Source organism: Pogona vitticeps, chromosome 3, assembly GCF_051106095.1.
Source record: "Pogona vitticeps strain Pit_001003342236 chromosome 3, PviZW2.1, whole genome shotgun sequence".
Taxonomy (NCBI): domain Eukaryota; kingdom Metazoa; phylum Chordata; class Lepidosauria; order Squamata; family Agamidae; genus Pogona; species Pogona vitticeps.
Window position 1 is genome coordinate 25,302,568 of NC_135785.1, and position 17,026 is coordinate 25,319,593.

At 38.8% G+C, this 17,026-nt stretch overlaps 1 protein-coding gene and 1 long non-coding RNA gene across 7 annotated transcripts in view; one reads left to right on the forward strand and one right to left on the reverse strand.

Moving 5' to 3' along the window:
* Positions 1 to 17,026, reverse strand: part of LEKR1 (leucine, glutamate and lysine rich 1) — an 80,284-nt gene that overhangs the window by 24,895 nt on the left and 38,363 nt on the right. For all 6 annotated transcript variants that reach the window (XM_020781956.3, XM_072996109.2, XM_078389072.1 and 3 more), the window contains one exon: positions 5,490 to 5,571. In XM_020781956.3, the coding sequence (XP_020637615.3) occupies positions 5,490 to 5,571 (82 nt within the window). The remainder of the gene's footprint in view (positions 1 to 5,489; positions 5,572 to 17,026) is intronic.
* Positions 6,335 to 7,914, forward strand: LOC144587791 (uncharacterized). The gene is made up of 2 exons (XR_013542938.1): positions 6,335 to 7,381; positions 7,641 to 7,914. It is a non-coding gene; the product is annotated as an uncharacterized LOC144587791 (long non-coding RNA).

Genomic DNA, 17,026 nt, shown 5'->3' on the forward strand with positions numbered 1-17,026 from the left:
GATTCCCTAACAACCCTTGTTAATGTGGGAGAATTCCCCATGCTGTCAACTTTAACATCTCCATGTCTGGGTGACAAAGCTGCCTGTTTTGACAAGTCAGAGTGTATGGGATAACAGTCTCCACCGTCATTAGAAGCACTGCTACAAACCATGGCTGTAATGGCCACCAAGGGGGTTAATAGAATCACATCTGTATCATCCTGTTTGATTTTCACAATTGTCTGATGAATCAATGGAAAAGGAGGAAACAAATACATAAGGGCACCTGACCAAACATTTACTGTACCAACCACAAAATACTGATTTTTTCTTTCTTTCTTTCAGTAAGGCTGGAATTAAATAGGAGACCGGAATGAAATAGACAACCAGCAGAATAATTCACATGACTAGAACTGGAAACTTGGAGAAATGTCTAATTACTATAACATTACTTCACCTATTAATAACTCATTAATTTTTAAATTTATATTTAAGTGCAATAGGACACATGTTGCTAAATTAGATACAGATTATATCAACATCAAAAACTTGCAGCTGGAAATGTATTACTACATATTTACATATTTACTGTACTGTGTTTTTCATTTACATTACATTCATAACACTTAGCAACTTTTGTAGTTTTGTGACTTAAAGGTAGAACACTCAGGAAGTGCAGTCTACATTTTCTTATAAAAGAAGTGTACATTGCACTTCCTGAATGTTCCATTTTTAAGTAACAAAACTTCTAGCTGCAAATTTTAATGTTCTTATAAAGAAAATGTAATGTCCAGACAGTCCTCATACTCTTAGGAATAGTGATTGCTGTCCTTTGAAATTATACATTACTTCTACATATGATATATATTACACAGCCAAGAGAAGTGCAGTATTAATGTTGCAAACTTTGGCTAAGACCTAATGAAGTCAGAACTGTAGCTCAGTAATAAACCATGTCTGCCCTAGCATCTCCAAGCAGAGCTGGGAGCAGTTTTTCAAACCTTGAGATTTGAGTCAGTGTAGACAACAGGGAGCTAAATGGACCAGTGGCCACATACATTTGGTAGAAGCCAGCTTCTGAGGAGGACTGTACTCATGTTAGGAAGGATCATGACCACCTGCTGGCATGAATCCCATATAGCCCGTGGACTACAGTGGTGCCTCGACTTACGACCATAATTTGTTCCAGAAGATGGGCGTAACTCGAAATGGTCATAAATTGAAGCACCATTTCCCACAGGAATGCATTGAAACCCCATTAATCTGTTCCGGATGAAAAAAGTAATCACCAAAACAAAACAAAACAAAACAAAACAAAACAAAACAAAACAAAACAAAAAAACAACCCACTCCCACTGGGGGAAAAAATAAAAAACACCAACACCACCCACAGCCAGCTCCATTGGAATGCCATGGGGCTGGGGGGATAAAAATCAAAGACATACACACACACCACACAGCCAGCCCCATTGGGCAAAAAACAAACAAACAAAAACACCACACAGCCAGCTCCCTCAGAGCGCAATGGGGCTGGGGGAAAAAACACTCAACCCCCCCCCCCACACACACACAGCCAGCTCCATCGGAATGCGATGGGGCTGGGGAAAAACACACACACACACACACACACACAAAAATTCACAGCACAGAAACATAATCCCTCCAAACCCAAATCCACCCTGCAAAACCCTGTAAATGTACTCATCCAGAAGCAGAAAGCAGCACCAGGCAGTCCGCAGCCTCTCTGCAAACGCGCACACACTAACCGTTGGGGCGAAAGAGCTACAAAGAAGCTCTTCCCCGACCAACAGCTAGCCCTCTAATTTAAATTTCCCGCCTTCCCCCCCCGGCCTCTTTTGTTTGCAATTCAAAGCTCCGGCCATAAGTTGAAGCAAAATTTTATGGCTGAAGTTGGTTGCAACTCGAAATGGTCATATATGTCAGGATGTTCCTCAGTCGAGGCACCACTGTACTAGTCTAGAAGGTTCCCTGACCTTCATAAACAAGGGAGACAGAAAACCAAACAGCCTTTTGAGGAGAAGTTACTTGCCACTATTAATGCTTGCAGCCAGGATATTAGACCAGCTGGACCACAGGATCTTTTTTAAAAATCTGACTAGGAGCAGCACTGGGTTTTTCATTGTTCTTTTTCAATAGCACCTTCTCTTTTAGTATGTTTCTGATTTACAGGCTATATCCTTTCCATATGATCAATAATAGACTTCTGTTTTGCAGGATGAACCCACAGGCTTCTTTTTCTTTTTTGTCATACTCTGCAGTCATGCACTGCAATGCTTTTGCCACCCATGCTTCATGGTAGCCTTTCCTGGGTCTCTTACTTGACAAACCCTGCCTTTGGTTTATGCAGGTGTTTTCCACTTAGCGTGAGAACCTTCCTGGTCCCTCTGCCAGCCCTAGTCTGACTTTGCAAGATTTCCTCTTCTCTTTAAGGCTCTTACATTCACTTCATACTATTGGGTTGTTGTTTTTCTGCTGCTGGATATTACACTACAGCATCAGTGTAATATCCAGTGTAGGTTTGTCCTGCATCATGACATGTCACTGTGTATGTTATAGATTTTTGCTATCCGCTTTTTCTTTTCACCATTTTTGTATAAAATGCTTTGCAGGATACTGTATTCTATTTCTTTGTCTACCTCTGAAGCATTATTTTTTTATCTTTCAGAATACTGATGCCACTTCAGATCCAACTCTATTTGACCATAAAGCTTACTGGATCATTTGGAAGGCCAGGGGGTGGGGAGGAAGCCATTATAGCTCAGCCAAAACTACACCATATATAAATAAAACATGAAACATGGAAGACTAACTTTGAGGATTCCTTTTTGGGGAACAGATGATTATTCAGTAAATTCTATTCTTAAGAGGCATTATGTGTGTGATATACTAATCTCAGACAGGTGCCCACTCCAAATTTGGTGTGGGCTAGTGTCTTGAATTTGCCTTCATCCTGCTTTTTCTAGAATTGTTCACACATTAGAACTAAACAAATGAGTGGATTTCTCACTTGGGTTCCAGTTTCGGATCTGGCAGAGGAAAAAAAACAAGAGAGGACAATGAAGGGAAATTCAGATTTTTTCACATGTATGTTCCTTTTCTTTTTTTTCCCCTCTCCATCTTTCCATATATTTCTGTAATTCTATCATTAAACAGAATGGTCTGCCTCTGTTACATCTACCTTAGACTTACCGAAGGACCAAAATCATTTCTTGTTTTTAGTCCTTCAAATCAGAAATAAAGTTCCCAGGACTGAATTTCAGCTCTGTGCTTTCCCATTTCTTCATTATTTCTTGTTCCCATTACCACTTCTATTCTCAGGGCATTGTATTCTCAGTGGGCAGATTTCAGGCTTTTTGGATCTACCTTTTTACTACACCTTCAAGAGTTATGAACCAAAGCCGGCTACAGAACAGCTATGCCTAGATTTTTTTTAAAAGAGTGCCTCTGAATATATTCTCAGTCTAGGAATTTGTTCTTAGTTTCAGAACACAACTGAGCTCATTGTCTTTCCACATCTAAATACCCTAATACAGTGGTGCCTCGCATAACGTTTGCTTCGTTTAACGTTTTTTCGCTTAACGTTTATTTTTTCAGAGTCAGATTGTGCTTCGTATAACGTTTTTCCCTATGGGCGATTTTCACATAGCGATTTTGGGACCATGCTTCGCTTAACGTTTTTGGTTTTAGGTCCCCTGCTTCACTTAACGATGTTCATTTTTTCAATTACAAAAGTGTCTTAACATGTTGAAAAACGGTTTTAAATGCTTGGAATCGTTAGTGCACCTTCTAAAATGTGTGCATACTTAATTTGGCATTGATCTGACTTTTCGTTAATTTTTTGTGAATTTTTTTCTCCCCCATAGGAAACAATGGAGCTATCAGATTTTGACAGCTGTCAAAAGTTGGGGGGGAAAATTCAGCATAAATTAACGAAAAGTCAGATCAAAGCCAAATTAACTTTTGCATCCGTTTTAGAGGGTGCAGAAGCTAATCCAAGCATTTAAAACCATTTTTGACCCTTTTATGACACACTTAAATTTGCAAAAATTGACTTCGCAAAGCCATTGAAATGTATTGAGTCGGCTTCAATACATTCCAATGGAGGAAACATTGTATCGTTTAACAATGTTTCCTATGGGTTTTTTCGCTTAAGGATGCCAATCCGTGCCTGTTGGAACGGATTAACTGGTTTCCAATGCATTCCTATGGGAAATGGTGTTTTGCATAAAGTTTTTTTCACATAAGGTTTTTTTTTTTTGGAACCAATTAAAAACGTTATGCGAGGCACCACTGTATATATCTAAACCGTTCTGTGTTTCAGGAATCAGATCTAATGGAAATAATTTTGCTCCTGCGATTTTTTTAACACTTGGAAGTGGAAAAAAAACCTTGTTGATTACACAATAATTTACTATTATTTTAGCATGTGTTCTACCTTCTTGATTGGAATCAACTTTATCAAGTGCTATCAGGTGAAGAGGGCTCTAGTCCAAAAAAGCTTCTCCTGCAATAAAACTTCTTCACTTAAATATGCAATATGATTCTTGGGTGTTTTTGCTGCATGAGAGCCATCCCAGTACCCTTCTAGAAACTGACACGATGCAAGTAACTAAAATAATGGGCCAAGCATATCCTACAAATATCTATGATTAGAAGAGGGAATTCCTTAAGTGCTGAGAACATCAGGTTGTCATAGCAGGAACTTTTCACACTCCCCCCAGTTTGTAAATTAGCCTGCTTGGCCACTGTAGGAAGCTGGATGCTAGATTCAGAATATGGAAAGTTACTTTAGTACTTCTTTACAGTTATACCACTATGCCTCCTGAATGCAGTAGGTTATTGGTATAGTTACCACTTCAATAATATTCAAAATATATCTATTTACTATTTTTATTCAAATTAATTAAATAGTTAATTTTTAAATACCATCAGACTGATACGAACCAGTGGCCTAGAGTAAACATGTAACTAGATAGTGATGGCATATCCTTTTTAGCTATATGTGTAACTCAAAGGTAACAAAAATTACAATTACAACCGCAATGTTAAAATCATAATGGAACTTAATTTTGTTTTAGTTATGCAAAATGAACTAATTACATGCAACTCGCTATGTATAACTAGTGACTTCCAACCTATAGTTAGAGTAAATGGAGCACTGGTTTTATCCAAGTTCCCTTAAACATTTTCAAGTATCTGTTACATTATTTTCGTAATATCTTGGCTTCTTCAAAAATATTTCATGCATGTAACCCCTTGATGCAGCATAACATGGATACAACATAACTGAGCATAGCATAACTAAGAACAATAACATACTTTTTGTTTTACAAATTGTAAAATAAATATCTATGCTACTTAATGCTAAGTATATCTTTAAAGGATTCATTGTATCTTACATTTTAGTACATAATTACAGGAAAATCTGGCAGAAACAACTGTACTGATGTGAATAAAATTAATTAACTTAATAAAATCAATTAACTTACATGGATAGTTCTTTATAATGGCTCATTTCAGCAGCAGATTTCTGGAACTTGAGTTCCATTGTCTCTACTTGACTTGTTAAATCTGAAATGAGAAACTACTATCATTACTATCATCACTGTCATTATTAGTTCCAACAAGAGCTCGGAAGTAACTGGTTAGAAAGTCATATTCAGACTTTTTTCAGCAAGAAATAAATATGTCCCATTATAATTAGCAACATATAACTACACTTCTTTTGCAGTATAATTGTGATTTTTAGTTACTTTTATAGTTATGGGGTATGGCGCCACCAAATAGTGAAAGAGGAATTATCACATGCTTCAAGTATTGGCATATGATTTACCTTGTGCTTTGTTGTGGATGCTGAGGACATATGGAGAATGTGTTTTGTACCAGGGGCCGGTAACACACAGCATTCCTATTTCTAAAAACAAAAACTTCCACCTTAAATTATTTGTTACAGAAGAATTATTTGTTTAAAATTGTAATTATAATAAAAATTTGCTACAATTGTAGCTACAATATAATTAGCTAAAATATAATTGTAACTAATTGATTTTGAACCTTGAAAATATAATAGTAACTAATTATTTTTAAATCTTGAAAATATTATGGTAGTTGATTATTTTTCAAAAGTAACGTAACACATCCTGGTTTTGTCTTGCTTTCTACCCCACAGCTCCCAAGGTACTTCAAACATCTTACACCAGATATCTTTTTACAGTGTGATTTGTGTATTAACAAATAGTTATGATGATCTAGCTTGGTTATTTAGTAAATATAGAGTCCTGTGAAATATAAACCTGTTAAGACTTTACAAATGGGGTAGGCAGCTTCCGAAGACTGGGGGCTGTAGCAACTGAGTCAAGTCCTGGAAGTGAGAACTGGTGTTTCAAGAACACATACGTTAACAGTAAGAATCAGTAAGAATCTTTCTAAATTTATTTTCTTGCTCTCTTATTTCAAATAAATGTAAAAACTGTATGTGTTTTAAAAATTCTTTTGAGACAAAGTACAGATTGATACTACATTCCAATAAACCCAGAGTAGCACCCAATTCATAAATTTCCTCTTGTGATCTCCTATCCTCAGCAAAGACCGATCTTTCTACCCTTCATCAGTTGTCACTTGACAGCAATCATTCCATCCAGCTGTGGTGATGATGAAGAGAAGGAATGCAGGCAGGACTACTACCATCACCTCTGCTAAGAGACCTGCAGCTACTTATTCCTTTTCCCCTTAACGATTTTCCATTTCAGCTGGATATTCTACAAACTGTGTAACATTAAGAACTGATGGATCCTGCCCCTCTGAAATCCCTTCCTAATCTGTCCTGTATGTGCATAGTATCTTTTATATCATAAGCCTAAGTGTCACAGCTATTTTTTTTCAGTGTGTAAGCTCTTCTATGGAATCATAGAAAAGTGAAGTTGGAAGGGGCCTACAAGGTCATCAAGTCCAACCCCCTGATCAGTGCAGGAATACAATCAAAGCATATCTGTCAGGTGATTATCTAAGTTTTTCTTGAATGCTTCCACTGTTGGAGCACTCACCAACTCCTGAGGTAACTGGTTCCACTGTTGCACTGCTCTAACAGTTAGGAAGTTTTTCCTGATATTCAACCGAAATCTGGCTTCCTTTAATGTGAGCCCATTGTTGTGTGTCTTGCACTTTGGGATGATTGAGAACAGGTCTTGCCCCTCCTCTATATGACAGCCTTTCAAATATTTGAAAAGTGCTATCATATCACCCCTCATTCTTCTTTTTTCAAGGCTAAACCTGCCCAATTCTTTCAGCCTTTCCTCGTAAGGCTTGGTTTCCAGTCCCCTGATCATCCTGGTCACCCTCCTCTGAACATGTTCCAATTTGTCAGCATCCTTCTTGAAGTGTGGTGTCCAGAACTGGACACAATACTCAAGATGAGGCCTAACCAGTGCTGAATAGAGGGGGACCAGCACCTCATGGGATTTGGAAACTACACTTCCATTAATGTAGCCTAAAATAGCATTTGCCTTTTTCGTAGCCACATAGCACTATTAGCTCATATTCAGCTTGTGATCTATGGCAATTCCAAGATCCTTCTTGCTCGTAGTTTTGCTGAGCCAGGTATCCCCCATCTTGTAACTGTGCAATTGGTTTCTTTTTCTAAGGTGCAGTACTTTGCACTTATCCCTGTTGAATTTCATTCTGTTGTTTTCGGCCCAGTGCTCCATCCTATCAAGGTCATTTTGAATTTTGTTTCTATATTCTAGGGCAGTGATGGCGAACCTTTTTGAGCCCAAGTGCCAAAACAGTAACATAAAACCAAATTATTTCTTTCGAAGTGCCAACACTGCAATTAAACCTGAATACTGAGGTTTTAGTTTAGAAAAAAACTCATACAGTTGTCTGAACTAATCAACACCTTTTGGCTTAAAAGAAAAACACAGTAACAAAACTTTCAATGATACAAACACTTTTTTATTGAAAAATAACCATTAACTCTAGTAAATGGAAAAATATTAAAGAAATACATTGTACACATAGCCTGAAGCCAGGTAATTTATACAAACTTTAAAAATAATTATATGCACTCAACTTGGCATGCTTTTGCACAATTAATGTGATTTTTGATGTTGTATGCATGCTGATAATTTGTCAAACCTTGGCTCATACGTCATTAGTTTGAGAGCAACACATGCAGCACTCATGTCATCTGTCAGTCTGTTTCTGGTATCAGATTTCATATAATTCAAAGTTGAAAACAGCTGCTCACAAGCATAAAATGACCCAAATAAAGTAAGAAGAACAATCCCAAGTGCTTTCATTGACTTAAAATTATTTGGCAGAGAATTCCACACTTTAAGGATTTCATTTTCAGAACTACCAACTGTGCTGTCCTTTGTCATCCCTTCACACACTATGTTCTCCAGTGCTGCACGCAGGTCATAGAATTTATTTTTCCAGTTTTCTGAAAATTCCAATAGCTCCTTTTCCAGATTTCCAAAATCTAACCACTGTAAGCAGGAAAGATGTTTTAATAGGGAAAAACTGCTTTACGACGATTGGTTCCCTGCTTCGGGAACTGATTTTTCGCGTAACGACAATCTTTATAGCTGACTGTTGGGTCTTCAAAATGGCCGCCCACTGTGCAAAATGGCTCCCTGCTGTGTTTTAGGACGGATTCCTTGCATTACAGACACCGGAAAATGGCTGCCCTATGGAGGATCTTTGCTGGACACTGAGGTATTTCGCCCATTGGAATGCATTGAACTGGTTTTCAATGCATTTCAATGGGATTTTTACTTTCACTTGACAACGTTTTTCTACAGCGATTTTGCTGGAACAAATTATCCTCGTCAAGTGAGGCACCATTGTAAACTAAAAGAACTGATTTACAAGTGCCACAACCAAGGAAGGTAGAAGGGATAGGCAGCTTACAATCGTGCAGGCTGAGTTTCGGCTGTGGGGGATAGGGGTGAGGGGATAGCGCTCTGGTGACTTTTGGCTCATGTGCCGAAAGGAGAGGTCTCCGCATGTCAACTGTGGCACACATGCCATAGGTTCACCATCACAGTTCTAGGGTATTAGCTATTCTGCCCAATTTGGTATCATCTGCAAATTTGACAAGCATTCCCTGCACTCCCTCATCCAAGTCATTAATAAAAATACTGAAGAGCTCTGGGCCCAGGACTAAGCCTTAGGGTACCCCACTTGTTACCTCCTCCGAGTTAGAGGACGCATTAATCATCACTCTCTGAGTACGATTCTGTAGCCAATTGTGTATCCACTTGACATTTGATCTATTCAGCCCACACCTAGTTACCTTGCTAATCAGGATATCATGGGGCACTTCATCAAAAGCTTTGCTGAAGTCAAGATATACTACATCTACAGCATTTCGTCTGTGTATCAGGTAGGTTACCTGATCAAAAAATGAGATCAAATTAGTTTGGCAGGATTTATTCTTGACAAATCTGTGTTGGCTTCTAGTCATTACTGCATTGTTTTCTAGGTGCCTGCACAATGGCCGCTTTGCAATCTGTTCCAGAATTTTGCCTGGGATTATTATTATTTTATTTCTTTATTGATTTCTGATAAGGGTACAAATGATTAAAATAATCAGGCAATAATTACAAAATGGCTGAGATCCAGTAGTAAGTTGCAGCTAGAGTTGTCCGATCAACTCACTGGGGATTTGGTGAATCAACACCTACATGAATTCTATTGATTTAATGGCCTACTCTAGTGTTGGCTTATTACTGTACATTATAACACATCTTTACTGGTCTTGGGAATATATTTAACTAATCTGTAAGCAAATATTCAGACAACTAGCTTAGAAGAAGAATCTTATTAATGGGATGAAAACTCATTAATGCATGGAAAAACAAATTTGAATGGGTTTTGACAAACAAGGAAGCTACTCCCTCAACTTTATCAAACAAATCATGAAAAGCTCATATTAAAATGTGAACTGGTAGTTCACACAGCTCACTCATTTTTCTGCTTCTCCAGTCCTGGACATCAGTGCATTGTTGCATGCAATGAAAGCAGAAATCAGCAGCAACAAGGCCTAGTGAGTTACTAACCATTCCACACAAAAATTCACAGTAACTACAAGTTGTTAATAAGCACCACTTTATCACAACTGAGACATTAATTTTAGCAAGTCTTTTTCTTGTAATCTGAAAACAGTTCCTCTCTTGATGCACTTTATATGTGGAAAATTAAGCACAGTTTTCATCATTATGTAAATATTTCTCAGAACACCAGAACTGTGCCAGGTACTGACCCTAGATGCAGTTGGAAAATTAAGATTAGGAGATAAAAAGTTACCATATTTTTCGCTCTATAAGATGCACTTTTCCCACCCCAAAAAGTGGGTGGGAAAGTCTATGCGTCTTAAGGAGCGAAGCTGGTGATTTCACCCCCACTGGCCCCGTGGGGGGAGCCTCCCAAGGTTCTGAGTCTGCCTTCCAGGACCCTTGGGAGGCTCCCCCCACCCCCTATGGGGCCAGCGGGGGCAAAATCACCAGCTTCCAGGACCCTTTTGAGGCTACCCAAGCCTCAAAAGGGTCCTGGAAGCTGGCAATTTTGCTCCCACTGGCCCCATGGGGGTGAGGGGAGCCTCCCAAGGGTCCGTGTCTGCCTTCCAGTACCCTTGGGAGGCTCCCCCCACCCCACCACGGGTCCAGCGGGGGCAAAATCGCCAGCTTCCAATACCATTTTGAGGCTTGTGACGCCTCAAAAGGATCCTGGAAGCTGGTAATTTCGCCCCCACTGGCCCTGTGGGGGTGCAGGGTGAGCCTCCAAAGGGTTCTAGTGTGTGTTCCAGTACCCTTTTAACAGTTACAGTGGATCCAGAGGCAAATGATCACTGTCAGCCATGAAGAAAATAAACAAGTTTCACAGACACTCCCCCCCCCCAGGAGGTAATCTGTCAGTTTTTTAGCACACAGTGGCTGCCAAATGGCCTTGGCTCCTCCTTCCTGCTGTGGATATGTTGGAGTCCCTCTGAATGTACATCTCCAAAGCCTACTGTTTCCCTTGCAGTGAAATCATGTAAGCTACACGACCAACTGTTTCAAGGAGGAACAACAATTAGCTCAAAAATTCCTGGACTGAACAAAATGACACACACACCCCCAAGGAAAAAATATTTAGAAAACACCAGCGCTGTTAGCATTCCGGAAGAGTAGCTCTTTGGACTTGTAATAATCTGTTGAATACAACTCTGGATATTCACTCTCTGGATGGAAAGCTGACTTTTTACTTAATACTTGTAATAACAGCAACAAAGACAAATAACAGGACAACCAGCACCTTCCAGTTTGACTGTTCCATATTGAGTTTGTGTACATGGCTGTCTACTTCCAACCGTACGTAAATGATTCTCACACTTCTCTCTTACATCTTCCTGAACAAATTCATGGAACCCCAAAACTAGCATTAAGACTTTATCTCTCTGTTATGGCTGTGGGCCCATCTAAATCTCACCCACTGAGGAACAGGAGAAAATAATCATCCCAGTGGAACCTTAAGCCAGGAGGAAGCTATAACTTCCATAGCATATGGTGGAGTAAGGCCATTTACTATTGGAGTTTATTTATTTATATATTTATTAGAAGTATGTATTTATTGTTTTTCTGAATGCCAGGGCTCATGAAGTGATATACAATGCATAAAAACATTATTTTAAAACAGGTTAAAAACAATGTGAAAAGCAATCTCTAAAAGCCAAAGAAAATTATGTACAATCAGTTGTGACCTATAATCTAACAAGACTCATATTGCCAAGTTCCCACTCCACTGTTTATCCGACCTGCAAGGTTCAAGAGATATCTCTTTCAGGAAAAAGGAATTTGGATTAGGGATGCTACAGAGGAAAGAATGAACATCCCATGCACCACTATTCCAAATTCCCCTTTTCTAAAGCTGTTTCTCTCTTTCTAAAATATGTGTTGGGTCTCTATGGAGTGAATTTGCTTAGCAACATAATTATACTTCAAAACATTTTCATTAACTAGAGTTTGATGCAACAAATCCAGTTTTCCTTTTTCAGTCACCTCTTCAATGGAGAATATTTTGTTTTCCAGATATTTCAGACTTCAATTCCTACCATTTCTTTACTGGCTATTCTAGCTAGGACTTTTGGGCATTGAATCCAGTACATCTGGAGGACTCAAAGTTCCCCACCCAGAGTTTCCTTTTCTAAAATTATAAATTATATTTTATTTGTATTCAAAATATCTCAGTTTATAGTTTTCCTCCTAAAACATGTCTCATGTTGTTGTTCAGATGCAAACATCTGAAAAATCTGACAAGGACATAACACCCCATAACTTCAGATTATGTCAGAAAGGTATTGTCAACAGTTATAACCAAACTGGTCACAGTGACCCTTCTGTTACAGCCCAGGCGTTGCAGAGATATTAAAGATTCCACACAATCACACCAAATGTTGAAATAACTTTGGAATGAAACTTTTGCATTTTAAAAATATCTTCTCAATAAACCACGTTCACCAAAAGAACAATATTACAAGTAACAGAACAGCTATTACATACCAAACAACTAAATAACAAATTCAGTAATAGTTTTAGTCGGACATTACGGATAATCCAGTTACAAATATTCCAACATGGGTCAGCCAAACAGTGAACAAATAAAGCCTCCTTCCAATTGTATATTGAAGTCCAGGAGCTTATATTACTAGCCTACATCAAACCAAAGAAGAAATAAAGCTTTTTAAATTGTACATAACATTATTGGACCTTACAGTATTTTCATTGAGCCCAATTATTCATGTTAAGAGCATTAAAAACACATTTGTTGTTGTTATGTGCTATCAAGTCACCTCCAACTTATTGCAACCCTATAAATGAGTGATCACTAAAATGTCCTGTCCACAACTGGCTCACTTAGCTCTTGTAGATGCAAGCCTGTGGCTTTTTTAAAAGAGAGTCAGTCCATCTCATATTTGGTCTTCCGCTTTTCCTGCTGCTTTCCACCTTTCCCAGCACCATTATCTTTTCCTGAAAATCCTGTCTTCTCATGATGTGCCCAAGGTAGGTCAGCCTCAGTATTAACACTATAATTGCCAGCAATGGCAGCTCATAGTTGATCATAAAAAAACTTGAGCAAAAGGCTAAAATTGCTAATAATCTATAATTGCAAGGCCAGTTATCATGCAACTTGCACTTTTTCTACTGGAAATGTTAAGTTGCTCTGACGGTTTACACTTGCAATATATGAGGAACATTTCCATCTTGCAACAGAATGCTATCCATCAACAAAAATGTTTACATGGTGAACTCTGATTTTGTCATTCCACATGGTAAGTGACTCTATACCTATGCATGGAGTTCACCATTTCCCACAAAAAACATTTCCAGTATCTTGGGAGGCAAAGCCAGCAACCAGCCAAGGTGATAGCTTAGTCTAATAACTCAAATCATATCTGCAAACTTCTCTGCTTAACTCTCATTTTTTCCAGCCTCAGCCTCAAATCAACACATAGAAGGGGATGAAATAAACTTCTGATTAATCCTCCGACTGTGTTTCAGAAAATCCATCCATTTATTGTTGAACAGAGTATAGAATGATACCTACATGGTGCTTGGGCAGAACAAAAGGAACAAAAATCAAGATCAGGTACTCAGAAAGGTTGAATAAAACTCTCCTTGAACAACTACAAATAAAACTGCAGAACACCTGGCTTTGGAACCAATAAATGAAAAACTGATGAGCTTGTCACTGAACCAAACTCCTGTCAACCTTGCCTAATAAAGCCTTGGACTTCCGCATGAGACAGGAAGGAAAGCTAAATCTCTTAAGATGATCTCACGACCACCCCACAAAATAAAATACAGGTGCTGGAAAATCACAGTTGCCGCCTCAACCTCTGCCTTTGTGGGATAGGAGAACAGGAGGGAGGTGATAATCTTGTAGCCTTCTTCATGAAATTGATAATGGACATATATCTATATTTAAAATTAAACCCCTGGAACATAGAAAGAGCATACAGAGCACCAGGCCACATATTAAAATACATGAACAATCCTAGAGAATCACAAAGATTGCTAACGTTAAACCTCCTGGGCAAGCTTTAACAAACAGAGTTAAAAGAGCTGTAAACATAAATATTCCAGGACGTATCCCTAGAGATGCTGCTAATAAGAAAAGGAATAAAGCCCTTCACTGAACTTCTTTAGCAGGTAGGAATCCGATCCCACCAGGGCTTCCCATTTAAACTTTTGGTCCCTTGGAAAGGAAAACTTCAATATGCTAGAACAAAAGCAGAAGCAGCACAATCATCCACGAACCAGTTCCAAGAGACCTCAAAAAGGCTCATATTGATGGGGAAACTAACTCTCCATGTGATGGGAGAGGTGGTTACCAAAAAGAAAAGAGGGTGCAATCTGTAAGTCATATTTCAAAGATCAACCTCCTCTAAACAGGCTGTGCACCATACTGTCATTCTCCTGGGGCACCAATAATCTTTGAGAATTTAACAGTAATAAACCACTACCAGAGACAGGAGGTGAGGGCTGTCAGGTTTGAGTGGAAACCCTAGGTACTTCAGGTCCAAGATCCTTACTGCCTTTTAAAATAGGATTTCAAAATCTCAGCCTGAAAAATGTATGGGAATTGTTGTTGTTAAATGCTGTCAGGTTGCCTCTGACTTCTGGTGGCCCTAAGTATGAATTAACAATATCCAATATGTCCTGTCCTCAACAGCCCTGTATAGCTCTTGTACATGCAAGCCTGTGGCTTTTTTTTTAAAGAGAGTCAGTCCATCTCATATTTGGTCTTCCTTTTTTCCTGTTGCCTTCCAACTTTCCCAGCACCATTAACTTTTTCAGAGAATCTTGCTTTCTCATGATGTGCCCAAAGACCAGCCTTTGTTTCAACATGTTTGCTTTCAGAGATCATTCAGGCTTGATTTGATCTAAAACCCACTTATTCATCTTGCTGGAAGTCCAGGGTACAAAGTTCTCCTCCAACACATTTCAAAGAAAGTTTTTTCCCCGTCAGATTTCTGTACTGTTTAGCTTTCATACCCATACATGGTGATTGGAATTACAAGAGTGTGGATGGTCTTAGTCTCCAGTGACACATCTTTACACTTGATTATCTTTTCTAATATCTTCATTGCTACCTTCCTAGTCTCAGTTTTCTTCTGATTCCTTGGCTGCAGTCTTCCTTTGGATTGAGGATTGCACCAAGTTATACAAAATCTCGATTTCAATTTCTTCATTGTCAATGCTAAAGTTGTGTTGTTCTTCTGTAGACACGATTTTTATCTTCTTAACAGTCAACAGCAGTCCTGCTTTGGCACTTTCTTTTTTCACTAACAGTTGTTTCAAGTCATTCCTGCTTTCTGTCAGTAAGATGGTATCATCTCAAATTATTGATCTTTCTTCCACCAATATTAACTCCTCCTTCATCTGAATCTAGTCCAAGTTTCCATATACAGTATATGTGTACAGATTGGACAGCTAAAGGAATAATATGGGGACTGGGGTTGGCTTTTTTCCTTTCCCTCTTATCCTTCCTAAGAAAATTCCCCTTCTGTCCTTATCAGAGAGGATAAGGAAAGCAGGGAAATCTAACTCCTCTCCTTACAATTAGAGGAAGTGGGAGGGACTGCTCTAACATCAGCAGCTGTGGACTTGCTTCTCTTTCACATTAGGTTGGTGCGTGCACTTGCCACATGCTTTACAATAATGCCTGCATCTTTCCTAGTCTTGTTGTGTGCCACACAGCCAAGATGACTTCCACAATGGAGAAGATGGTCTTAGATATTTCTGTGCAGTAGAAGTTAGTGCTAAAGATTTTAGCAAAGAATAGGGGGAGAAAAGGGGGTCTGCATTGTTTCCTACTCAGTTCACAGGTCCCTGAAATAAAGTTACTGCTATGACATGGACCCAGTGAGGGGTCTTGTTTTCTTCCCTCTCACGTTTTCTTTCAAGAGGAGCTGGCATATCAATGATGGGATTTCCTTGGCTGGGCATTCTGATTTTCTGGGCATCCACCAGAGGAGCAGAACTTCAGACTGAAGAAGTGTCTGTCATGATCAGGGGTGGGGGCCCTTCAGTGTTACTCATCCTCTTAGATATTGTTCTCTGACGGTGCTATTGTTATTCTCTTCAAGGACCCAAAGGCTGATGCCTGGATTCCCCATCTTTTATGTCCTGCTGTGATGCTGAAAGCTGGTGTTAGAGGTACACACGGTCTCCTCCATGGCCTTTTGGAAGAAGTCTTGCACCTCTTCTGTTACCTGTTCTGTGAGCATCAGCCAAGATTATCCTCTTCTTATTCAGATGATGCCATAAGAAACACCACTGGTTTCTAACACCCTTTTTAGTTCTTCCAAATTCTAGGTGAAAACAGATTATTTTGAAAGCGAGAGGCACTTAAAAAGACAGACTTCCAAAGTAGGTTTGCAGAAACACAGAAACACAACACATGACTGTTCAATATATACTTCGGCATGCTTAGTTCTTTCTTGAAAAAAATAGTAACTCAGTTTACTAGGGTATTCTTCTTTGACTGATCATAATGTCTTTCTGTCTATTGAAAATAAGGGAGCATTTGACTCTTTCTGGGGGGAAATAGGAATTCACTTTACTACTTTTCTGGTCATAGTGACCTCTCCAAGCAGAATGACAGATGAAAAACAAGCATTTTTAAGAATGAATATTTAAAATTTTGTTAGCAAGAACAAAATGTACCTTTATTAACACACCAATTTTTAGCTTATTAGACACAACTTGTACTTTACTGCCTGTTACTCAGCAGAGTTATCACTTAATAAAACTTAATAAGCACCAGAACTGCAGAAAGCATTACATCACAGCTTCATTAAAATGTAGCCCTAAGATATGGGGGTTGATTTCCTAGTCAATCACTAAAGCATTTTTCAAGGTCAGTGTAATATTACAAGAGGATTATCAACAGAGATTTTTTTTGGTACTTTACAGACAGATGTATCTTATTTCGCATGAGTTTTTGTGGAGTATAGGCCACCTCTTTAGGTTCCTTTCCCCAT